Source organism: Dermacentor andersoni, chromosome 4, assembly GCF_023375885.2.
Source record: "Dermacentor andersoni chromosome 4, qqDerAnde1_hic_scaffold, whole genome shotgun sequence".
Taxonomy (NCBI): Eukaryota; Metazoa; Arthropoda; class Arachnida; order Ixodida; family Ixodidae; genus Dermacentor; species Dermacentor andersoni.
The window spans coordinates 13,577,408-13,603,270 of NC_092817.1; the positions used below are offsets into that span (position 1 = coordinate 13,577,408).

The 25,863-nt window shown below is 43.3% G+C and overlaps 2 protein-coding genes across 2 annotated transcripts in view; one reads left to right on the forward strand and one right to left on the reverse strand.

Annotated features, from left to right (window-relative positions):
• Positions 1 to 7,248: 7,248 nt before the first annotated feature.
• LOC126535981 (uncharacterized) lies at positions 7,249 to 9,691 on the forward strand. Its single transcript, XM_050182868.3, has 8 exons — positions 7,249 to 7,379; positions 7,541 to 7,599; positions 7,659 to 7,703; positions 7,765 to 7,835; positions 7,901 to 8,003; positions 9,313 to 9,342; positions 9,409 to 9,561; positions 9,622 to 9,691. Exons 1-8 carry the CDS (start codon positions 7,361 to 7,363, stop codon positions 9,670 to 9,672), a joined length of 531 nt encoding a protein of 176 aa, XP_050038825.2. The 5' UTR covers positions 7,249 to 7,360; the 3' UTR covers positions 9,673 to 9,691.
• Position 9,692: 1 nt separating this feature from the next.
• RnrL (Ribonucleoside diphosphate reductase large subunit) overlaps positions 9,693 to 25,863 on the reverse strand; it is a 38,590-nt gene continuing 22,419 nt past the window's right edge. Inside the window, exons 11-18 of the mRNA XM_050182843.3 lie at positions 24,317 to 24,518; positions 22,964 to 23,110; positions 21,485 to 21,706; positions 17,078 to 17,154; positions 16,837 to 16,972; positions 16,205 to 16,300; positions 12,666 to 12,851; positions 9,693 to 10,692 (exon numbers count right to left, since the gene is read on the reverse strand). Coding sequence (XP_050038800.2) covers positions 10,540 to 10,692; positions 12,666 to 12,851; positions 16,205 to 16,300; positions 16,837 to 16,972; positions 17,078 to 17,154; positions 21,485 to 21,706; positions 22,964 to 23,110; positions 24,317 to 24,518 — 1,219 coding nt within the window. The 3' untranslated portion in view covers positions 9,693 to 10,539. The remainder of the gene's footprint in view (positions 10,693 to 12,665; positions 12,852 to 16,204; positions 16,301 to 16,836; positions 16,973 to 17,077; positions 17,155 to 21,484; positions 21,707 to 22,963; positions 23,111 to 24,316; positions 24,519 to 25,863) is intronic.

Genomic DNA, 25,863 nt, shown 5'->3' on the forward strand with positions numbered 1-25,863 from the left:
CCCAGTCAGAGAAAAGTCCTGGGCCAACGTGTCACACATGCATCTCCGCATAATTTTGCGTACAGAATCTTGCACTGATGTGCCACCGATTCGCGATAAATGGGCCATCTAGAAAAAAAAAAGACATCCACATAAAATTTCATGCATGTGTACTTGCAGAGCAAAAATTTAACTTACGAGGTCTGTCCTGTTTTTTTCATCATGAAGCTGCCACTCCAATTCTTCCAGCCTCTGATGAGTTGCCAGGGGAAGCAGTTCAAGAATGGCACTGCTGACAGGTTGTGCACACGGTTGTTTATTTTCTGTGATGGCTTGCTCTATCCTTTGGATGGATTTTTCCAGGCCATCTACCTGAGCTCTTATTCCCTTCACCTCCTTGAGCAACTTTCCAAGCATGGCTAAAACAAAGAAGAGAAAAGTAACTTGACCAAGCTAAAACATTTCACTGTAATGGTTTTAATCTTATGTAAGCAGTAACCTAAGTATGTCTTCATTCTTTCTACAAGCAAAGCAATCCACCTAAGAAATAGTAGTAACAGTTAAATAAAGGATTCCTGCCATTTCTTTCTTTAACCAATAATCTGCAAAGGGCCTAACTTAAGTTGCATGAATAACACTTTGCATTTCCAATACAAGAACACCATGCAGAAACATGCACACGTAACTTCACAGGATCCTTAACACAGCCAGAGTACTCGTGCTGCAATGAAAGGTATAAGAAATGCAGATATAAAACAAATTATTCAACAGTCAGACTTAAAAATGGTGAATTAAACATATGCAAATATTCTACTGTTAACATAAGTGCGTTTTCCCAAAAAGTATTGACTAAATTTAGGGGATCTACAATAACAGTGAACATATTTGCTTGTAAACGCACTGAAATAAATTAAAGACCTATTGCACTTTGAAGACTTACTATTTACATTCCACTCCCACTTTTGCTATAGCTCCACATGGAGCTGTAGAATATTTAAGTAAATGAATAAAATTAAATAAGATTAACTTATGGCAATGACCAATATGTGATCATGTGGCTGCTACAACTGAACAGACCAACTTTTCCATGCTAAATTGTAACACCATGGTTGGATGCAACCTAAGTGCAGTGAAGCTCCGCCCACATTTGGGACCCCCACACCGAATTCCACTGCAAAAAAATGTAGTCAACTGTTAAAGCTTTTGTGACCTAAACAAGAAGCTAATCACCAGACGAAATGATAAGACCAAGAATTTTGATGCTCATGCTTGCTTGATAAATTAAAACACTAAAAGCTGCTCTCATTTACTGTGCTGATTGGCCAGCAGAGTAATATAGAGAATGTGAACCATGGCCCAGTGTTACCAACTTCTTTTTAAAATTGTATCCTACTACGGTAAAGCTCACAAATGCGGCAGGCACCTGCATATGACACCAACAGATGCATCACCAAAATTAAACACATTCAGTAAGGCAATGTTAGAGCAACACTGTCTATAAAGTGCCTAATGTAGAAACATTCGCATGATCATGCAACCTGCACCTTCCCTGTATGGCGGCCAGAAATAAAGGTTTGCTGTCGTCTATCTATACGCTCCACTTATGAAATAATCAACTATAGCCCTTCTATAACCTTTACAGAATTAAAAAGCACCTGACCAGACTGTACATAAAGTTGGACAAATTCTTGCGACCTGCAACTCATGTCGCAAGCATAATAAATGATTCCAAAGGCTGACAGCAGCCCCTACCATTTTGGTCAAGCTTCCTTTTTTCAGCAAAAGAATCGCCATCATCTAAAGCCACTTCCCGGCTAGGTGGGGCCTTTTGTATCTGGGGATCCTGTGAAGCAAGTGACTGGGGCTTGAACCGTGAAAATTTCACAATTTTTGGCGGTGGTGGTCGTGAAACAAACTTCGCAGTTTGTTGCGAAGAATTAAAGCACTGTCCTCGTAGAGGAACAGGAAAGTCGATGCTCTCTTCATCTGAAGACTCCAGGCGCGCTGGTGGCCGCCTCTTCCGCCTTTGCTGAATTGTTTCAACATCTGAGGCCAAATCTGATGTGAATTCTGCTTGCTGCTCTTTTTGTCTAGCACTTTCATAGCTGCCTAAAAAGAATGAATGTAATATTTATTGCCCAAAAAGAAATGAAATGCAAAGCACTAGTTTTAAAAAGACAAACAAAAAAATTTATAGAACTGTTGAACACTGAGTGGTGAAAGAAATAACAGCATAATATAAAAATGACATGTCCAAATTAATATGTTTAGTATATTCATCTACTCAAAATTTGCCACCTTCACTAGTTTCAATACAAAAGCAACCAGTTCTGGTACTAAGAGTAAACAAATTGTAGATACCTTAATTATAAGGTTCAACGAAGATAACTTTCAAGCTCAAAGTTTAGCTAACAATACTGCCAAAAATTTACCGATCTTACTGATAGTACACGAACTTAAGCTACCAACTTGAACATGTTTTTAGAAACTTGGGCAAGAAGCTTACCACATGTCCACAACACTCGACATCTGTAGCTAGTCCAGTCGCTTGATGGTGGTTGTTGCTCTTTGATGGCAGTAGTTATCTTTGCGGTGCTCTTAAATGGTGGCCACCTAACTGTGTTTTCTGAAATCCACGAAGTGGGCACGACGGAAACTTCATCTTCATCTTCAAAAAGAACGATGCTGTATGTCTTCCCCCCTGAAATTATAAAACAAAGAAAACTGAATTAATGCGATGGAATCCTAGCCACGGTGGGTGCAGTTTGATGAAGGTGAAATGTGAAAAACATGTATGTGGCGAGTGATGTCAGTGCAGATTAAAGAACCACTGGTGGTTAAAATTTATCAGCAGCCCTCCACTATATGCCTCTCGCCCGCCTTTAAACTCACGTCATTGTGAATCAATTCATGTGCCTTATCTACCCTGATAGGCAAGTTTTATATTTTACGAAATCAACCAGTGATCCCCGAAAATATTGCCTTTCCTATTATTCAGCAATGCAACTGCTACACTTGTACTGCAGGTAATGATATGGTGGAATGAGAGGTTTAACATTTCGAAGCTGCACATGGATTTTTTAGAACACAAAAGCGGAAGGCTGCCAATTAATTTTTGACCACTCAGTGTTCTTTATAACATGCACTGACATCACACACATTTTCACTCCATCAAAATGTAGCCACTGTGGCAAGGATTCAATCTCATGACCTTGAGAAGAGCAGGTCCAATGAAATGAACAGTTTAAATTAGCAAGTATACCAGCACAGGCTATACTTGTCTCATTTAGTCCATTCATTTCAGTGGACCAAACCATGGCATGTGTGCAATAGAGGAAATACTGCATAATTATCTCCTCCGCTTGGCAAGCACATGCATTTATTTCTAATTTCATCAACAGGCCACACAGAAAGATCTTGTGAAAGGTCTTTAGCAGCAAAAACCAGGAGCTCTGAAGACGGCAATGGTTGCGAATACAAGTCAGCCAAAGTTGTGAAATAGTGCCCACAGATGCTGGCCCCCGACACCGATTGCAACATATTAGTTACTAATACAATGTGACCTTCTTTAAGCTGGACACAATTATCCAGCCTGCCAAGCTTTAGCACAGTTCCTTCAAACTCTAGCAAAGAGTACTGTCTGCCTTGAAACCCTGGTGGCACAGGTCCATTAGAGTGCTCTCCTGACAGTCTTGGGTATGAATTGAGAGAACCTGTGGAAACATTACTAAGAAAGCGTTTCTCACTGAGGCGCTTGATAACCTGCTGAAGAGCTCGAGCCTTCGTCCTTACTAGGGTCTTAAGTTTATAAAGGAAGTTTTCAAAAACGAAGGCTGAAAAGTCATCAAGAGGGCCAAATCTTCTGGCATCGTCAGCTAGATGCAACAATGAGTGCACGTTATAGACATAGATCCCCTTTCCATATAGGGAGCCAGCCTCAGCTACAAACTCTTGAAGAAGGTGCTCCGCCAAGTCCACGTTGTGCACTGCGTAATCTGGGCATGCAAGGATAGCAATAGCAGCACTAAGCTTCATAAAATGGTCGTAAAACTTTCTTTCCAAATTTCCTTGGAGGACAAGTGGTCCATAGTACAGTAGAAAGTTCCTAAACTCAACCGCTTTCCACTGCTCCAAAAATTGCAGTGATCGTGGCCTGCGCTTCATGTCACTTGGAACATACAAGTTAAAACTAGCAAGCATCGTGGATACATGAAGCTTTGACTGTGATGACATTTTTGAAGCTGATGGCTTTTTAGAAGCCCAATAACAAATGAGTAGTTTCTTCATTACTCCCAAACAAACCAGGTGCATATAGTCTAGTGGGAACTGTGTGACCATCCCAACACCAAAACACTGCAGCGGAGACTCGCTATGGTGGTGATGTTCTTGGGCAAAGCTCCTGAAATCTTCATCAGTGCGCAAGGGACTGTCATGGGAATCAAAAATGATTTTCCTGTCAAGTGCAGAGTATGCACCCTTTTGAGTGCACCTTTCACATCCAAAATAGGCTGTATGGCCCTTAATGCATTTGATGTAAGCCCTTGCTGGGGCATCACACACAAATGCATGGATTTTCACAGCATAGACCTTGCCATTGTACATAAGGCCCTCCTCAAGCAGCTTCCTTATTTCGGAGACAAAATCACTTAAGTACAAGGTCACATCTCCAGGCTTGCTGTCACCCTCATAGAGAGCAGCAACAAATGGAGAGGAGTGTGAACTTTCCTTTACAAGCACGAGAATCGGCCAGAATTGCTTTCTCGAGCTGCGGGAGAGCGGAAGGCCGTCTACGTTCACAATGAGTGACAATGTCCGACAATCTGCAGGAACATGTGCAACATGTTCTTCCAAAGAACGAGAAATTCCAAAATAGTGGTAACGACCACCGGTCATCACTGCCAGATCAGTATGCCTCTGCGTCTTTAGCAATGTTCTAGCATCCGAGGGTAACTCTGGATGGTATGGCTTGAGCACTTTAAGCAGGGAATTCAGGTGTGAAGCAGGCAATTTACTATTAATAGCCCATACACGCAAGTCGTACTCTAGACACTGAGTAGCGGCACCAGACTCAGGTGTCATCCTATCTTCACACTCCACCAACTCGTCATCGTCAGAAATCCGCGACAAGTCTGACGTTGCACTTCCTATGTCAGAGATGCCGCTAGAGGTGCCAAAATCTGACAAGTTGGAACTGCGGCTTTCATCTGCGTCCTCGCCTGGCACTGATAAAGAGGATAAAACGACATTATGCGACAAAAAGGCGTATTGATCCTGCTCTGCTCCTGATGCGCACAATCTGCTGTCACGACCATTATCAACAACGGCCAAACAATTTTCTAGTTCGCCGTGAACAGCCTCTGCTATTCTTCGGCGTCGTTGCCGAATGGACACTTCACTTAGTGAACGCTTCACTCTCTTCATGATGCAACGAATGTAGCACTTAAAACCATCACGAAGGGCATGGCTAAATTTGTGCCAACCAACACGTGTTACAGCACAACAATGAGTAGAAATCACTTACCACTGAGGTCATCCTCGGAGCAAGCCTGCGCCATTTCAGTTGAATTGCAGAGAAGCTACAAGAAAAAAAGCACAGGCACGGCGACTGCAAAAAAAACTATGCTAGAACAACAAAAAACGCGGACTTTGACACGACTGCCGCTGAGTGGCACGTTTTTAGATGAGCGCGCGTCGCAGGGCTGGCTGTCGCATGGAAGAAGGCATGGAAGAAGGAAATGGGCTCTCGGCTGTACCGCGATTTGGATTTGTGATGATCTCCATGGCCATTAGACTGCGGAGCGTCAGTGAAACCAGAACTCAATTTTTTCGGCAGTTTTTATTTAGACCGCCTGCTTAATAAAAAAACAGATATTTCAGCTGTTTAGAAATATTTTCGATACAGGTATATATTTTTACATCAGTGTGACATAGTTAAGTACACTTGCACTGCTCGCCAGCTGTATGCACACCACATGCAAGCTTGCGCTCGAAGCAAAAAAAAAAAAAAATTAATGTAGTAATGGTGAGGAGAAGTGATCTAGCTGGTACCGGCTTTTCTATTTGGGCTTCAGAAATAGCCCGAGAGGGCAGACAATTAGCCTATAGCATGAATGTTATAGCAATGTCATCGTAGGTGGTTCAACATTTATTCATCATTTGACAATATTGCTGCAATGTGAAAAAGACCACTTTAGAGCAACGTTATCAGCATGTTGCTTGGTAACATTGCAGCAACATTATCTAATGTTGAAGAATGTTAGCGCAACATAATACAACATTGGCAATGTTGTTGCAACGTTGCAGTAACATACTGTGCTACTAGTACGTGTAGTTGGTTTTCCAGGTCTTCTGGGTGAATAAAGCAATACACATTGTTTATATTTGCTTGAATTAGGGCCGAGCTCGGTTGTCTATGTCTTCGAGCACGCGCAGGTTTCCCTTGTCACATACCTTCAATATGTCAATGACGGCTCTACTGAGAGCGGGAGGGTTCTCTTTGATTACTGGCCTTCACCTGTTGCATATGAGGCCGTTCTCTTTTGCGTGGGCTGCTCGTTGAGATACTCCGGAAAATACGGCAAAAGATTGTGGGTACCGCATCAGACCGAAGCGCAGGCTTTCCATGCTGTGTGGATACTTCCTGGCCTTCAATTATATGCACATAATGCATCAGTATGTACTTTGCATCAAAGTGCAGCTCACAAATGGTGTCGGTGGCTTCCAAAGGGCCGATCGGTGCGGTGAAGATTGAGCTTCCGCACTCGGCGCCTTTCATCGATCATCTTTAGGGACTCCGAAGAGAGTGAGCTTGGCCTGAGCTTTCAATCTACAGTATACAGTTTTGCAACCCACTGCACATCAGTAGTTCTCTCACCGAGGTGTGTTCATCCTCTCATCCTTCGAACACTCTGCCAAGTCGCCGAGTTACCAGACAAACTATAGACATATGCAAGGGCCGTCTGCGCGTGTGTACATGCATGCAGACGGCATCGTTTGACGGAAGCGAGATACCTCAATTTATGTCAAAGCAGTCATTTTATTGTGTTCTTTTTTTTCACACATACTAGGTACAAAAAGTGAACGAAAAAAACACAAGCACGACGGTGTGTCGAGCAGACGACAGCTCGGCGCCGCCGTAACTATCGCCGGTACGCGTGGTTTCGCTAGGCCGCCGAGGCACCGGACTGGCCGAAACGCCAGAAGGCGACGGCAGCGCCGCCGCAAATTTCAACGTTTTTTTTTTTTTTTTTTTTTTTGCCTCACTCTTTTCCGCGGTCTCCGTTGGATCCACTCCCTCATTCTAGTACACTCTGTCAGCATCATGGCAGCTGAGTGTATTTAGGTTGTATTTTATAAGTGCCAAAATTTAAGGGCGGCACATATGGCTAAAACTATGAAAGGTAGCGTCGCAGTAATTTATTTTGATAAGAAAGTGAAGGCGCAGATAGTTAAAGCTTCAGAGGTTCAGCAGCACCTCTGCAGAACCATTTTGAGAACGGTGAAATGCGAGTGCGGTAGGCGTGACTTACCGATGCTTCATTTCAATTACACTTTTTCACAGATATATCGGCCGCTGCTGAAGTGATCAGAAAACAACCGGTGGAAGTTCAGAAAGCGCTGGTAAGATTGCGATTAGATCTGTGACTGTAGCACCCGTCAAAACGCCGTTTTTATTGCAGGTCCAGTCATGTTTGCAGTCCGATTCAGCGCTTACTATTGATGAGGTAATTACATAAGCAACTCCAGTATGGGGCTCATGTCAAAAGCAACAAAATGTCTTTGCAGAAAGCAAGGTCCTGCGACTTGTGTCCTGAGGAGCTAAAAGCTGCATATGAAGCTTCCAAGTGCTTGGTCTCGTAAGTGATGTGCCAAATATTGGACAAGTACGTTACACTGACTCTTCTTTTTGTCGCATAATTAGGGCATTGCGGTTCCTGAAGGAGGCTCCCGCGACATCCCTTATTGAAGACCTGCGCCTGGACGCCGACGTTAATACGCTTTTGAAGACGATGGCATCATTGAATGTACGAGTCTTGAATTTCGCTCGCGTGTGAACAGTCTGAAATTCGTGCTTGGACGGAGCAGTTGCGTGTTTTTGTTACGGGCTACAGCAGGAAGTTGCTTCACAACCTCACTAAGAAATTCGTCGATTGCTTCGCATTAAATTAACGCCGACACAACTTATGTCAGCTAACACGTTTACTTGTGTTAACGTACAATGTTTCTTTTATAGGAGGCAGACACTAATGTGCAATTAGAAATAGTATTGACTGCAGAGGCGAACAAATGCCGTGTGACATGGAACCCGAAAGAAAAAGTTTTGATTATACGGCAAAGCGCAATACATCTCAACTCGCGAGTCGAGGTGTATGCACTATCGTGCATACAACACAAGAATATGGGCGCAGCGAAGGCAGACTTGCAGCAGAAAGCAAATTTAGGCAAACTGCTTGTTGCGGCTTTTTAACTTGATCTGCTTTTATAGCCTTGCATTTATGAAAATAGTGGACAGATTGTATGCTGGATAGGCAGGATGGTGCTTACTGAAACTGCCCCATATTTTTTCATGCACCTTTGTGTAAAGCCTTTACAAAATATGTATTCAGTTTTCACAGACCAGTCAATCTACACTCAAGTCTTGTCTTATTGGAGATGTGAATGAGAATTTGAATAAGGGTGTAGCATTTTCAACTTGCTTGCGACACTATTCTGTGCATCGAGATTGAGTGGAAGAAGGCAATATTGAATTTGATTTCAAACTTTTATGGCATTTAGGTCAGTCTTATCATTAATCAGAATCCGCTGCCTTTTTTCAGACTGAGTGACCTAAACATTAGCACTGGCCACCACAGATAAACAATTTTAGCAACTATGGATGTATGGAAGCAGTTTTTGTGTGCATGCATTATGCCAGGCATTTGCTGCAACAAGGGCAGATGCAGAAAGGATGATGCATTGACAGCAAATACCAACTAGGCCAAGAAGCTTTCATTATACAAGATTCAAGGGATCTTCAACATCTAAATGTTCAAGAACCAGGGGTCATTGTTCATGTTGTAGCGAATGCTTACAAAAACAGCTGTGCAACTTTGCACATTGTGAATCGCCTTTGCCAAGCTCTTTTTCACTTTTTGCAGTGCTTGGAAGGCTTAATTAGAGCCACAACATTGGATATAAAGTTTATTTGGTTGCAAACATTGCAGCACTGATAAGAACATGTGCAGAAATCACAACGGCAGCTTGCCCATTTGTCAGCTCTTGTAGATATTATGAAAAAATGTGCAAGCATGCTTCCTTACGATACGAAAGTCTCCCCCTCCTCCTCCTCCACAGGTTGGGAAGCAAGTTGGACCTTTGGGAAAGGTAATTAAAGGCTGGCAATAATCGTGAGAGCCATCTACATACCATTCTTCTGCATGCAAATTTCAGCTGGTCCATGTTGAATGGAAGATGGGTGTTTCAGCCATGTCTGATCTCTGCAAGAACCTCAACTCGCCTTTTGTCATGCTTGAGCTAACTGTGGAAGATTCTGGCAGCAACCGCTCTCGTCACACTATTGAACTTACAGTCCCAGAATTTCAGGTACGTGAAGTGTAATGCTTGGAAGGCTTTTTTTCTAGCGCATAACTTATTTTATTCCAGAAATTTGCATCGACAATGCAAGAGCTTCATGCCATTATGTCAACTATGTAAATAAAGAGGTCTTCACACACTTTCCTGGGACATCTCTTTACTGTTCAGTCGAAATGAAAAATGGTAAAAGCAAGTGATCGACACAAAGTGCTTTTGACACAAAACATGCCATTCATGTGAATTAAGACATCCAAAGCAACTTGCAATATACTTTCTCAAAACACTAATAAAACACAGTTGCCACACACACAGGCAGTGATAACCTATCCATGAACAATGTTGTAGTGAACAATGTTGTAGTGAACACTTAAGAGACGTGAGCTGTTCATGAACCTTTTTCAACAGGCTCGCCTTTCAAAAACGCCCTTTTCTGTCTTGCATTATATATAAAATCGACTGCAATATTCTAACTAAAAAACCGCAAACCTGGCTTTCGCGCAAGTAAAATGCCCTACATCAACTCGAAAGGTATAATGTTCTATGTATAGCTTATCACATAGCTGGGATGCCTATGCAGGCGTCTCACAACATACATATATTAAAAAAAAAATAATAATAGAACAGTTGACAAACACAGCAAGAAACTTCAGGCGTCATGTAAATGGCTGAGGGAGTAAGAGACAAAAGTACTAAAACCACAGCGATGACTTGCTTGCTGTCCCGGTAAAAACACCGATAAAAATATGCAAGCACTTCATGAGCAAAGTATTCGGACCACGCATACAACAGTTACTAGACAAAAAGAAAAACTTCTGGACAACGCACGAAAGGAAACTTGCTAAATGAAAAATTGTTACTCGGCAGGCACTTGCCATTAAGATTGAGATGTGTGAAGTGCTTCATGCAATTACAAAATGTTTCAATGCAATATAAATGGAAAAGTACGGTCGTGTGAGATGAACAGAACCTTAAAACAGCTCCCAAAACTCATGCACTGCACATGAGGCAGTCGTCCTTGTTTTTCAGTGAGCAGGCAATGCCGTCCAGCTGCTGCTTCTTGAGTGAAGTCTTGTCTACCGTAAACTGGATGGCATTGGCTGCAGGCTTTGTCCTCAGGTAGTACATGCCTGTCTTCAGGCCCTGCAGTTTGAGTGGAAGTTATGTAGACGGGGAAAGGCATGCCAGAAATAGTGTGCTATTAATTTACTTTAAAATGGACGCTGAAACAAATCAAAATTAAATTATGGGGTTTTACATGCCAAAACCATGATTTGATTATGAGGCATGCCGTAGTGGGGGACTCCGGGAATTTGGACCACCTGGGGTTCTGTAACATGCACCTAAATTAACCTGTAACCTGTAAAGCACACAGGTATTTTAGTATTTCGCCTTTGTCAAAATGCAGCCGCGGTGTATGCGATTCGATTCCATGACTTTGTGCTTATCAGCCCAACAGCATAGCCATTAAACAACCACGGCGTGCACTAAAAAAAAATGAGTTTACCTGTGTTAGTGTAGTACCCTTCTACAATACCAGAAATTCCACTCTTTCAGCAAGAAGCTGCTTGGTAAAGCAAAACAAGGTGCGAAAAGGAAGCAGGGGTGGCGATGCCAGCTTGATGTTTCCGCACCAGCTCACCATGACATCACAGATGTTAAAGGCATCTGCTAGTGCCTAGTTAATTCTTTATTGCAAGCGTGGACTACAACGTGTTCTAACGTGTAAGGGTTGAACATGGCAAGTTTTGGGAACATTTACTGAGATAACCAGGCTTAAATAGAAAAAAATGCATCCAAATTAACAATAGAGAGTTTTAGAATAGGGGCCCCAAACGTTTTGGGGCCCCAAAGAAATAGCGTCGAAGCCACTGCGCATGCGCGAGACGCAAACTGCGTTTGGGTCTTGCGTTGGGAATGCTATTTCGCCGATTTAACGGGAGCTCAAATAGCGTTCCCAAAAGCTTTGCGTCAACAAACATGGTGGCACCCATCGAAGCGACGGCTCTAACCTAGCACCAAACTGGGTTCGATTCGCAGTAATGCGTGAAGTTCGCAAGCTAGGAGAAGTGACTGCAGTTATCGCTTTCTCTCAATTAGCGTGTGTTATGAAGATTGATTCATTAGACGCTGCTGATTCCGAATTCGAGTGTAGATTTTATGGCTCGTAGGCCTAACATGGCTAAGCTTGGCTGGTGAAGGCACGTAAAGTTGGTTTTGTTGCTCCAAACTAAGCACAACTAATTGTTTGCTCCTTGAAGAATAACCTCTAAATTCTAATTAAACGCGAATACACGCAAGTCAAAATTACTATTCATATCGTAAGATGGTATATTTTATTTAATTATTTTTAATCGTTTTTCTTAGACGCCGTAGTGGCGCTGTCAGCGCAAGACGCTATCTGCAAACGCAAAGCCCTATTCTAAAACTCTTCACTCCTGCGTGCCCCAACGCTAACACCCGCAAAGCTCTTTGGGGCCCTAAAATATTGGGGCCCCTATTCTAAAACTCTCTAATGTCACACTGACGTACCGACGTTGGGGTACTGGTGCAAAATTAAAAAAATGACACTTTGACCTTCCTTTTGTCATCTAATAATCAACCTATTTTTGCAAAATTAAAGACAGTTTTCAAGGAGAGCTTTATCAGTGAGCTTATTTAACGTTTCTCTTTAGTGTCCATTTAATACACAAGCTATGGTAAAAGAAAATGTGCAACACAGGCACGGAGTAAGACATTCCTTCTTTCCGATTTCACCTGGCACCATCGTGGATCATGCATACACAACCTTTTTAACATTGAGCATAACATGTAACAGCAGAATGAATATAAGGCACCAAAGGCACAATCCTTCTGGCAGCAAGCATTGCATCTCGTACTCGTCAGATTTTAGCTGTTATGGCTTCAGCGTTGTTTGTTTCGTAATGTGTACATTCACAGAAAATAAGAAAGCTACTCAAAGGTGTCTGGGGCAGATGAGATCTTCACAACCACAGGTATAAACTGATCTACTATACTGACCTTTAATGTCTCTATTGTGAAAGTTATCACTCCTTACAGTGGCTGTGCACTGCATTACTCTGCAATAAGCATATGTTACCAGATGGAACCCTTACCAATTTCCAGCCATAGAAATGCATGCTCGTCAGCTTGGCGTAGTTGGGCTGGGCAATATGCACATTCAGCGACTGGCTCTGGTCAATAAAAGCTCCACGGTCAGCAGCCATTCGCAGAACATTCTTTTGCGGGATCTCCCACACAGTGCGGTAAAGATCCTTCAGTTCGTCAGGGATGTCCAGGTTCTGCGAGGAGGTAATATAATGGCAAAGTAGTCTAATGTTATTATGGTGCTTTCTTTGAATGAAGGGACGTGTTGTGCGCATGTCAACACCTTGCCAACCATGGGGACAGCCAAGTATACAGCCAGGGCTGTTGCTACAACAAATGAACATCTTTACATTAAGTACACAATAGATGTCTCAGCACAAACCATTGAACACTGAATTGAATTTCTTGAGCGCAGCCTTTGTGTGGCCTGCACTTCAGCTAATGCCAATAGTGACATTGAGGTATGCTTTAGCAATACACTAAAACCTTGTTAATTTAACCCTCATTAATTTGAAAAATCATATAATTCAGACTTGTGCTTTGGTCCCGGCAGGTGTATGTATTATTTAAAGGGAAGCTGAAAGCTTTTCCAGAAAAAATGAGTGAGGAGCAGTACGTCGTAGTTTTCAACCCTCTGAATTCGAATATCGCATCGAAATTGAGCGAAAGAAAGTGCAAACATATTTTATTTCGACGAAAAGTGCAGCAGCAGCAGACACGCCCAGCTCGAGCGCCTCGTTTCCGCCTGTGATTGGTCGGGCGCCTCGTGACGTCAACAATCGTGTTCGTCCGGACCGACTGCTGCTGCTACACATGAAGCACGGTGCAAGGTAGTTTGGTGCTGTTTTGCTGAGAGGGTCATGGAAAATTTCGAGAGCTTGCGTTTCTCTGAGGAGTTCGGCGTTAAGTACAAACTCCACGAGAGTGATTTTGCGCGCGACGGTGATAGGCGACGGCTTTGAGCGACAAAACGGGCCGTCGCTTGAACAGATCGCTTGGTGTTGTCACTCGATCGCTCGTTTCTAGAAACCTAGAACTCGTCACTTGTCGCCCAGAAGTGCTATGAGCGACTAGCCAATAGTGTGAAGCCGGAACTGGATGTACATAACTCAAATACTACTGTTTGTCGCATGGAATGAGCAAACTATTCAATTTTACACGTGCAAGAATAAGGACCCAGTGCAAGACCTTCAGAAATATTTTAAGCTCCTTTTTCAGTAAAATACATCAACTTAAAGTGATAAAGCATGCGTTACGCTAGTTTCGGCGCATATATTGCTGCCCTCATACCGGGAAGTCGTTGCTCGCGTGGAGTTCGGCTTGCAGGCAACGAGTGAAGGCGTGAGCAGACTTTCCAACACAAGCAAACTTTACACTTGCACTGCGTTATGGTAGCTGCATGCAGGCTGTTTCACAACACACGTGCGAATAGAAAATTCGCGGCGCTTGGCGATGAAACCTGCGTCAAAGGTGGAAGATGCACCTTCCGTTCAGCGTGCTAACATGAAGGGGAACCCAAAGCACGCATTATTGATAAACTCCAGTAGTAATCGTCACAGAAGTGGTTAGAGCACAACACTGTTGTTCTTGAGCACTTGAAGTTGTTTCGCTTCACAGCAGCCTCCCATTTAGCTGAAAGCTTCTTGTCTTGCAGGAACTAATGGAACATCCGTCGCGGCCGCTGGTGTTCGTGCAAGCGTAGGCTGCACAGAACGCCGGCATGATCGGCCTACAAGTTCAATTGATGCTGCGCACGTCAACTACCACTCCTATATACACACAAACAAAGGAATGTAGGGTCGAGCGAAGAAGATTAGGACGGCACACACGCAGAAATAAGCCCGGTCAGGCACGGTCGCGGATACTGCGAAGGAACGGAACACCAGTGCTGACGTCACTACTCCGCGGTTTCCGGTCTCCGCTCGCATCGTCAGCGTCAGCAGCAGCGCGCGGCACACGACGGGGGGCGGAGCTACAGCGCAATTTTATCCGACTGCGTCGCCCCTAAGTGAAAAATCCCCCCCAAAATTTTACCTGCATGGCTTATAAGGTTCCCGCGTCTGTATATGAGCGTCTTATTGAATTCGACAGACTTTTCAGCTTCCCTTTAATGCTACGAAACTCATTAATTTGGATATATGTGGTTGCACATCAGTTAATTTGGACAACTCTCGGAGCTCGCCGAGCACCGCAAATGTGCGACACAAAAGAGCAAAACTGGTGTTAGCAGCGCCCACCTAAATGAATCGGCGAAGTCCGCATTGCCATAGTGATTAGTGGAAATAGTATGCGAATGACAGCATCACCAGAAAACTTCATGTTTAGTTATGCCTCTAAAGCCTTTACTGTTAAGTTTACCTCTGCGCCTAGCACCACATTGGCCGTATGCCTTCACCACTGCGTAGTTTGCCATGCATGATCGTGTCGATAGCAGCCGCGGTTTTGTCCGCAGCGGTTCCAGCAAGTGGTAGTTTCGTTTTGATAGTTATGCAAGGTTTCATGGTGCAAAAGCAACTACGGCTATGATGCACCATGCAGAAGATAGGAATATATAATTTGATGAAAGTGCTTTAAGCAACAAAAATTATTACTTTAGTGTTTGTTTAAGAAACCTATTTCTTCTAGAAACAAAAATATTGTTTGAGATACAAGTACGTTTTCAGCTAGGATCAGTGAGGGATGAACTGGTGTTAGTGTTTTGTAAAGTTCATAAAAATATTTGTCCTTTTTCCTCCGACGCCAGACATGTTATTAAAATGTGATTCACAGTTAGAAGTTCTTGGCATTGAGTTTCATTTTGACTCAGTGTATGCAATGGCTGCGCACATTCAGAACTACAAGACCACCGTCTTTCGAGGATGAAGAGCACTCGCTAAATCGCGATGGATGGTGACCAACTCAAAAAAATAATTGGGATGCGTGCGCAGTAGTAAGCAGTCTGTCTCTGATGAAGACACGTGCCGCGGCCACACTGTGAACGAAGTCGCAAGGCCTTTGCTGCTGCGAGCACTAATCAGCCACGAGATGAAAATTGCAGCTTCTGAGCTGCTTTTGTTCAAGATAGACACGATTGGCTCATTCATTCAGTAAATAAACACATGTTGACATAGTAAGCATTTCTTTATAGTTTTCTTGATATCCTCGATAATCCAGACATTTTTTTTCAGACCCGTGAAATTCGAATGAATGAGGTTTTACGAACTAAGCCAGTTAATCAGAAGCTATTTACTAATGTGCCTAGATTTATGACATAAGAGCTTCAAAAATGTGTTTTGTTCTGCAATAACCAAAAAAACCATAAAAACATTATGCAATCATTATACAGCCACCACTGCAAATTAGCAACTTGTACTGCTCACATGCAATGACAGTCATGAGACACTATAGACATGGGATCAGCAAGAATGTCTTATTCAGCGCTGCACAATCCCATGTCACAAACACTTATTACATGAACAAATGAAATGCAACAACCCAATTTGTTCACAATTAGAAAGCTGCAGCCTGTTACAGTAGACTGCACAGCATGAAAAGGCTGTAAACAAACCTGAACAGATCCGTTGTTGGCAATGAGGTCGTTTTTCAAAGCTTCATTCCACAGGCCCCTGTCTGTGAGGTCTTTGAGAAGGTGCTGATTGACAACCTGTAGATGAAAAACCAGGTTGATCATTCCATACTCATAAATAGTGCAGCAATAAAATGGCCCATTCTTGCACCTCCACGCATATTACATGTATGCACAGATAAAATGCAAACACACATGATCATCAATGAAAACTGGATAGAGAAGTGACTGATTTATCAACTGCACTCCACATCCCAGTTATTCAGTAGTGCAGGGATCCAGATTAACCTTGACCAGCTGGTGTACCCTAATGAGCCTCCAAGTCTATGTACTGAAATGTTTCTGCATTCCACCTGCGTCAGAACGTGGCTGGGAACCAAAACTGCAATCTCATGCTAGAATTAAAGGTGGAATATTCCCAATGATGCAATATTACCAGTACAGAGTAGGTTTCCACATTTTCTACATCACGAAAATCCAAACATATTTTTTGCTTGTGCTGGAAATGTGTAATTCGTAGAAAGTTTCAATTTTATCACTTTCATTCAGATGTTCCGAAAAGTAGACTTCAACTTCTCACAAAACACAAGTTGTGTTTAAGAGATCAAACATACCTGAAACTCTCCAGACAGGACCCGCCGTGTGTAGATGTTGCTCGTGTAGGCCTCTATTGACTCATTGTTCCCTAAAATCTGGGCTGTAGAAGCCGTGGGCATGGGTGCAAGAAGTAGGCTGTTCCTGACACCATGCCTGGTAGTGAATGAAAGGCAGTTTTATTGTTAAGCAGCCTAACAGGAGTCAAGTCATGATGATTGGACAACACTGTGCCCAACAAAACTTAACAAAAGCACTTACTTTGCAATCTTTTCCTTGAGTGCTGCCCAGTCCCACAGATCTGTCGGTGTCACACCCCACATGTCATACTGAAGAATCTGAGCAGAAAAGTCAAAGTTCCACACATGAGAGAGACCATTATCAGCAGCAGCATGCAAGACAAAGGCTTTTCCCACCAATTTCCAAACACCCCTGCTTTGTGTCAGCACGTTCCATTCAATGCCTGCAAATTCCCTAACCAGGTCATTCCACTTAATCCTCTTCTACACTCAACTGAATGTCCCTTCTCTTAGCACCAATTCTGCAACTATAAACAATGGCTGATATGTTTAATGAGCTGCAAGACCTTCCCAATTCAACTTCCTTTAAACCTCAACTAGAATATCAGTCACCTGCATTTTCTCTATAACCCAAAAGCCGTTTTCCTACCTCTCATCGTTTTCCATTTCATTGCTGGTTTTATTTTGTACTACTTGATACCTTCTCAGGTTTCTTTATTATCCCAAGTTTCAGCACCATGGGCTGAGTACTGGCCTCCTGATAATAAATGCGATTGTTGTGTCCTGATATCTTGCTTCTAGGCCAACTTGCCACATTACATGAGTGCACAAAGTTAAGACTTCATGACACGACAGACGATAATGTATTGTAAACTTTTCTTGTTGCCTTTAAGATAAATGTTCCAGAACACTATTACAGCAAAATATTTTAAATGAGTGGTGTGGCACAGTTATACAAATGGTGTCGAGGAACTGCAAGGAGAAACATCAAATTTCAGTTGTATGTTTTAATGCTTGGAGTGATGAAAGTGTCACAGCAAATTAGGAGCAAAACGTATTACTCACACACACATAAACACACATATGTGTATACACTGAGAAGTTTCTTCTACAGAGCAGGTCACTGCCACAGAACATTGAAAAGCAAAGGTGGTGAGACAATACTGTAGCAGTTTTGACCAAACAGTGCTCTCATTCTTCATTCCCCCTCCCCTTTTTTTCTCTCTCTCTCCTATGACAGCATGTATGATACCAGTGTACATCACAGTAGCTTTCATGATAGGAGCCTTCTGGCCAATCTATGACATTGTGCTGCAGCGAAAACATGTTGCGGAATCACGTATGGAGTTTTAATTTCTCTGGCATTTTAACTCTTTCCGTACCGTACCCATTGGGCATCGATAACAATAGTGTGAAACGCCGCTTTCGAGACCTTCCACGCCGCTCACGGACACACTGCACTATCGAACGTCAAGGAGAATTATATTTTTGTTTGCTAAGCAGTTAGTTTTTTCCTACCCAAGTGGTGATTTTTGAACGCTCTCAGAAGTTTTCGTGATCATCAAAGTAGAAAGGAAAAATGGCCACCCACTTTCAACGGTTTGAAACGTTGCTTTTGAGACCTTCCGCACCGCTCACAGGCACTCTGCACCATAAAGGAGGAGAACTATAGTCTTGTTTTCTAAGCAGTTTGCTTCTTTCCCCGCCAGGCGTTAATTTTGAAGTGCAGTCAGAAGTTTTGCGAGCATCAAAGTAGAAAGCAAAAATGGCCACCTCCGGGAGCGGCATGCACACTTCAAAAGATTGCAGATCTCGCGACTCCGCTGGATATGCGACCGATTTTTTCGATAGATCAAGCAGCAGCGAGTCTGAGGTTGCTGCCTTTTCGTTGGACTTTGACTGAGAGCGACGAGGACGCAAGCCAGCCCGGAACATCGGCGGCCACAGCCCGGCACGCCGAACTGTGGCGCTTGCAATTATATTTGTGTAATACCTGGTCAATGAAACATATTGATTTTTTCAGAGATAGTGCCTATGAGATGGCTATACATTTTGTATATTTCAACTTTTGTCACATACATTTCTTAGTACAGACAAGCGTCGTTACAAACATTGTTCAATTTTATCCTAGAATTTTGAATCTGGCAATTTAGATCTTTTTTATGACATGCATCTCGTTAACAAAGCTTTTATGTGTGAATGAAAAGAGCAGTCATTCTGCTTTTTCTTTATGTATTACAGGAAATATTGACTGCAGTAGTTCCTTCAGAAAAAAAGAAACTTGGTGTAACCTACAAGAAACCTATTTTCCCATGGTAGGGAAAGAGTTAAGTCTAGTAGAGTAAACTTCCGTTAATTCAACTACGGTTGATTCGATTTTTCTGTTGATCCGATCACGACCACAGGTCCCAGCACCCATGCATTTCTATGGGCCCAAACTTTCGTTATTTCGATCCTGAAGTCGGCCTTTGCCGGATCATTGAAATTTGGCCAGTCAGCATGCACATGCCCGACCGTTACAGTGACCCTAAAAGCTACCCTTTAGTGGCATCTGTCTCAGCAGTGCTTAGGGGACAGTGAATGCGTTGAACACACGTCATATACCGTCAGAAATGCCCATTATCAGCCTGCCCTCAGCCTGCCCTAAGGAGATTTCCAAGCAATAACCATAGCTCACAATGTCTGCTTATGGCATTTACCAAATTCTAATGCACCCCCCCCCCCCCCTTTTTTTTTTCAGGAAAATTGGGCAGAAAGTTGCCCTCTGCTGTGTAATAGAATACCATACCTGCCAACCTGGCGAGATCAAAAATCTGAAGACTTTTTATTCGCGCCAACGGAAAGGGGGGGGGGGGGGGTTCGTTCAAACTTTCAGGCAGTGTTGAACAAGTCCTTTTACAGGGATCTTGCAGTAGCAGACTTTGCTCACATAAAAAATTTCTCAGTGTAGCTTTGCTCAAAACATAGTCCAGACCTTTCATAGCAGCAGGTGTTGGAGAGGGTTGTGTTGCACATCGATGAGCGGAATTCAGTCCTACTTTTTTGCTCCGTGCTAAAGATACTCTCGCACTCTGCATAGCTATTCGGTATCACGAGTAAATCCAGCATTACCTTAGCAACTCGGTGAAACATGTTTTCCATCAGTGTTTTTCATTTTTCCGACCATAGACCACTGCACGTCCCACCTTTCTTCATTCAGAATGTCCTCTGGAAGATTGTACGCCTGTAGTGTGGCAAACTCAGCTTCCAGAGCATCTAAAGTGTCTTCAGCAGATTCATTGAAATATCGGGGCAGCAGCTGAGGGAAACTCTGAATAAAGAAACGAAGACTCGAGAGCGATGCCTGTGAAATAAATTTCAGGTTGGCCACCTCCGCATTCTTCAATGTTTCATTTCAGAGTTGCGTCCACATCCATAATGTTTTGCCTCGTCGCATTTTGGAAAAATTTTCCGTAGAAGAGGCCTAACGTTGTCGCTGACACTAAGCGGTAGGTTGTGTTCAACGAGGAATCGTTTAAACAGGCACTCCACACGTATGACACTGTCGTCACAGCTGTGTTGTCACTATGTTGTCTTGCTGTTCAGAAGTGCGAACATAGGTTTGATGCTTCACCGTGGAAACGTGCAGTTTCGTCGCCTGTGCCACCGTGAGACACAATGACGTCGCATCCACACGTACAAAATGCAAAATGTTTTTCTTTCTTGATGTCAAAAAGCACGGAAATTCAGAAATGTAAGAACGCAAAAACTTCTGCAAATACCTTTTCTTGGGCTTTAATAGCGCCATAGCATGAAGCACACGAGGATTCGAACTTTACACGGTGCACCGCACACACACGGCCTAGCTAACACTAATACACACAAGCAGCAGCAACAATGCACCATGCAGGAAGGTATGCATGAAATGCAAGAGCTACATTGGCTCTGGCTTTGGTCGGCTTACTAGGCACCGTAGTTGGCTGCTTAGTCGACGATGCCGGTGGTGCTAGTGCAGCTGTTAGTGATGCTGACGATTACGATGTGGCTGTAGATTCCACGGTGCCGGTTTTGGTTTCGCAAAAACCATTATTGCGCGAACAGAGGCCACTTTTCGGAAGATATAAGACAGTGATCGTACAATCGGAAAGTTCAGTCAAAAATCGGGAGTCTCCTGGGCGAATCGGGAGGGCTGGCAGGTATGGCATACAAATCCAAAACTGCCTTTGCGGCGTTGGTATGCTTTACCACATGACACAAGTGTACTGCGGTGATGCTATGAAATCACGTGGTAAAGCTGCCTTTAGAAAACCGACCACCATTGTGCAACACAATTTTTTCTTGCTAAGAAATCAGATGCCCATTAAATTTCTTTGTTTAGGAGCTTTAGTGTAATTTCTACGTTAGTTTTATACTTTGAACTCATAAAAAAGATGCACGCAATTCATTCGGGGCACGTTAGAGAGCCAAATACTGCCAATTGAATCAGCAGTGTTTGGTTATTTGTTATGAGTCTTGTTCATTCGACCCAATTCTATCAATGTAGTCAGCCCCATCAGGGTCGAATAACGGAATTCGAGTATACTTGCTAACATAGTGCCCATAAAAAATTGTTTTAATGTCTCCTCTCTATTCAAGCGTACAGGATAAAAGACGAGTAGTAAAAACGCACCCCTTCAGACACCGGTGATCCTTTGTAGGTTTCGTATGGTCCATCCTTTTGAGCAAGCTCACAGCTTGCTTCAAGAGCTCCATAGTAGATGGTCTCAAAAATCTGTTGGTTCAGCAGCATTGCTGGCTCCGAATCAAATGGCAGTCGAAGCATGATAAAGCAGTCTGCAAGGCCCTGGACGCCGATGCCAATGGGCCGATGCCTCTTGTTGGATCTCTCCGCCTAAGCAGAGAAGTTGCAGGACGATTTCCAATCACAGAGAACATGAACAAAGGGGAAATCTAATAAACACGCAACACACCAGCGCTTGTGTTAGTTGTCCGTTTCATGTCCTATTCACTATTTCTTGCACTACAACAGGCCAAATTAGGGCTGTGGTAAGGCAGTAGAGTTTTAGCATGTACAGAAAAACACCTTTATAACTAAGCACTTGGGACCTCCAAAATTCTTCGTTATACAGATCACTTTGCTGTAAAGGTCATGTACTGTCTGCTTGCAATAAAGCAGGCTAAGCATGTTGAGCAAAAGAAAATCTTTATTTGACATGCACCTAGGAGATAGCTTGCTTAAGCCACTCATTTTCTTCTGCACACTTCCTGCGACGAAATGTGCGACTACAGCTAACACTATGGCACCGAAATTCACGACATGCCCCAGCGCTACAATCCAGAAATGACAAAATACAGCTGCAGAGCGTTGAATGCTGCTACTGCCTGCCTCATAAAAATTATTGCATAGTCTACAGGCTCTTCATCACTGTTGCTTTCACATAACTTTGTCTTCATCACATCATCGATGACCTTGATGTCATCAGCCATCAGTTCCGAGCAGATCACCACATCAGTTAAATGGAGGTGGGAGCTATCATAGCTACTGTGACATCCAGGCCCTCCCCGACAGTCTTCGTTGCGGTGTGGACTGACAATTCCTATGCACACCGCCGCCACGTACATTTCTTGTAAATGAACAAATCAGCCCTTAGGGAAGCCTTTATTTTTTTCGTTGCACAAGTGAATTCGTTATAGTGGCCTTTGCTTACAGGCTTTCACAATACACGTGAAAGACAGGAATTTGGCCAGGGCATAAGAAATCCTTTGTAGTAAAGGTAATTTCATTGCAGAGGCATTTAACCGTATTAGAGTTGTTTCATTAGAATACCAGGATGAGAACATCCATCAATAATGGCGCTGGCGATGACATCAAGTGATGCTGTGTTGAAACAAGTACGCACTGAAATGTTTTCCCATCATGTGAACTTCTAGGTGCGATAAAAGTATAGTATCAGGAAGCTGATGCTGCTGCAGAAGCCCGTAGATCAGCCCAAAAGAGAACCCATTTGCACAATACAAATGAGCAGATCTATACAGCTTAGTTCAACACAGGATCACAAGGTGTCAACACAAGCAATGCGTTCTCGCTGCCGTTCCAGTATTCACCTGAACTGGCAAAGCTAAATCATGTATGTCCTTAATAGCTTACCTCAGGAATTGGGTAGAAGTTCACATCAATGATGCAGTTGAGATTCCGAGTGATGACCTGGCTAACTTCTCGTAGCTTCTGAAAGTCGAAGCTTCCTTCTTTCACAAACCGGTTCAAGGCTATCGATGCCAAGTTGCAGACAGCCACCTGTGATGAAATTCTAAGTTACATTTCAGGAAAGATGCCAGTGCTGCTCAGAAGAGACATGAAAGATCTAGACAATTAAGCAAATTTCACACTTCACTCACTCAAAAAAGAAAAATCGCCGACAACTACGATACTCCCCGATTTGAAATTTAGGCGCAGCTCTACACGTGTTCTCATTTCACGAAATATTGAGGCACCGTACCAAATGGCAGAGCCGCGACGCGTGGCACTATATAGACTGGCCACACAGTTGCCACTTCCCGGAAAATGCAGCTTATGCAACCGTAATCTGTATCGGTAAACGCTTGCGGCGAACGCTATGTGCGAAGGCGAGCTCTCTGGTTCTTTTTTTTTTTCTTTCCCCCCGACGGACGGCTACGCCGCTGCTGTAGATGTGCATATGCGAGCACCATCTGGTGGTGCTTCAAGACAGTTTCTTCCGCTTTTCTTCTCGCTATTGCAGTCTTTCATCCCCCACTGTGCTCAGCGTTCGCTCTTACAGTACAGTAAGATAGGACAAGGGACACCAGGGCACGGCGACGCTCAACACAAGAACGGGCGCCTAAGAGCTGCTCTCTAAAAATATTATTTGGTTTTATGTGCCAAACGCACAATATGATCACGAGGCACACCAAAGTGCAGGACTCTGGATTAATCTTGACCATCTGGGGTTCTTCAATGTGCACCTAAACCTAAGTACTACACAAGCGTTCTGGCATTTTTGCCCCAAACGAAAACTTTAGCCTTCCAAGATTCAGTCAAGGCATACCCACTAAGTCTCTATGTGTTTGGATATAAAAACTCCATGACACCTATAGTCGACTCTGTTTAGCAACAGCTCCACAATCAAAAGGCCACTAAACGCAAGCCTAGTTTAAGCCTCGTTTGAACTCCATTAGGCACAACCAACAGACGTTGACCATTGTATAGGTACTACAGTTCTCAAGCATTTTTTTCAGACATGGAAAGAAAACCACAAAAATACGCAAGTAAAATGGACAATTAAACAAGCAGGGAAGCAAGTGGCAAAGTAAGATGCTGACTTTGTCTACTTGGAGATAGAAATAGGATATCTGTTCTTGTTATGAAGTTGGAGATTTAAACCTGATACTACATGAATTTCTTTTTTTAAAACTCACTATTTTTTTTACTGACCAAGATTTCATGTTAGTAGAAGTTGAACTGAACAGCTCACACAAATCGCACCTCATCTGGAGAGGTGTACTCAACGACCTCAGTGCACAGGTTGCTGCACTTGATGGTGCCCAAGTTCTTCTGGTTGGACTTGCGGTTGCAGGAATCCTTGTAAAGCATGTACGGTGTGCCCGTCTCAATCTGAGACTCGAGGATGGCGGACCACAGTTGCTGCGCACGTATCTGACGCCGGTAACGCTTGTCAGTTTCATACCTGCATAACAACGGAGCCACAGCCGTCTCACACTGACTCTGCAACTTTTGAAAAATTGCTGAGAGCACAGTGAAAAGCAGCCAGCAATAGCAAGGCTGCACTGATCAGTGGCACATGAGATAAGGTATTACATGTGGTGGTATGAGGTGGCACACAGGTAGGAATGAAGGAATACAGAAAAGCTATGCGTGCATACTCAGGGAAAGGAAGTACCAACCTGTGAATTACAGGACACGTGTGCGCACTTTCACCAAATTTCATCTGATGAATGACTATTCCTTATCAAGATAATCAATGGCTAGATTATACATGTGCTACCACAATTACTGATATGACACACCTCGACCATAAGACGCACTTCATTCCAGTATCCACATCTAAGCTACACTTGGGCTGTGGCCAACGTAACCGTAGGCAATCTGAATTAACCCTCATGACTCAACCATCAACCATAACCCTCAACCATCATGCATGTAAATATGCAAGTGCACGAGTGTTTATGCATTCCTCCTTCATTAGAAAGCAGCCGCCGTAACCTGGGATCAAACCCTTGACGTTATGCTCAGCACTAGCAGCTGAATGCTGTATCGATTGAGCCATCATGGTGGACCGATTCTTGAAAATAACTTTAGGAAAAGAAAACTTGTGGAACCTGGCAGACCTCAGCCGTATGTTAAGAGTAGCCCAATATCAGTGTACACACTTCATGCACACTTATCAATGTGTGCAAGGCACCTACTTTTCATAATGAGACTTAAATCGCTGGAGCTCATTAAATGGAAAATATCGTCAAGCTATATGATGTCCACAGCAGGAGGGAGGCCTCTTCCAGTGATCTCCAATTTAGGACTGTAAATGTCCTAATTTCATTGCACCACCAAGGCCTCTACCATGCTCGACGGCATTTCCCTTCTCCTAGCAACCACTCACGACTTGCACATATGGCCTGCACTACATGGGCTGTCAAATGCTATTTCTTACTCTTAATTTCAACTAGAATATCGGCTACCTCCGTTTTCCTTCTAATCGGCACCCCTATCTTCCAGTCTCATAAGAAAAGGAATATGCCTGACTTTTTCTGTTCCATAGATTGTTGCACCAGTTCCTAGCTTCTCAAGCTTCTTTGCTAACCTTCAAGTGCTGCCACATAGGACCCAGTAGAATTATATGAGCTTTTCATTGATAGCGGTAAACTGCTCGTCTTGACTAGTGAATGCCTGCCATTATGCACCCCTATCCATTTTTTTCTCATCAGTCCCCTCAAGACTGATTGGCTTAGATAAAACGTACTGTTGCACAGGTTTTAGAGGCTGACAACCAATCACAAATTCTTTTCTTGCCATGC

Bases quoted from the DNA above. Each gene is read 5' to 3' on its own strand.
- LOC126535981 (XM_050182868.3), top strand. The intron at 7,600-7,658 runs GTAAGATTGCGA...TTTTTATTGCAG, and splicing joins TGGAAGTTCAGAAAGCGCTG to GTCCAGTCATGTTTGCAGTC. The intron at 8,004-9,312 runs GTACGAGTCTTG...CCTCCTCCACAG, and splicing joins AGACGATGGCATCATTGAAT to GTTGGGAAGCAAGTTGGACC.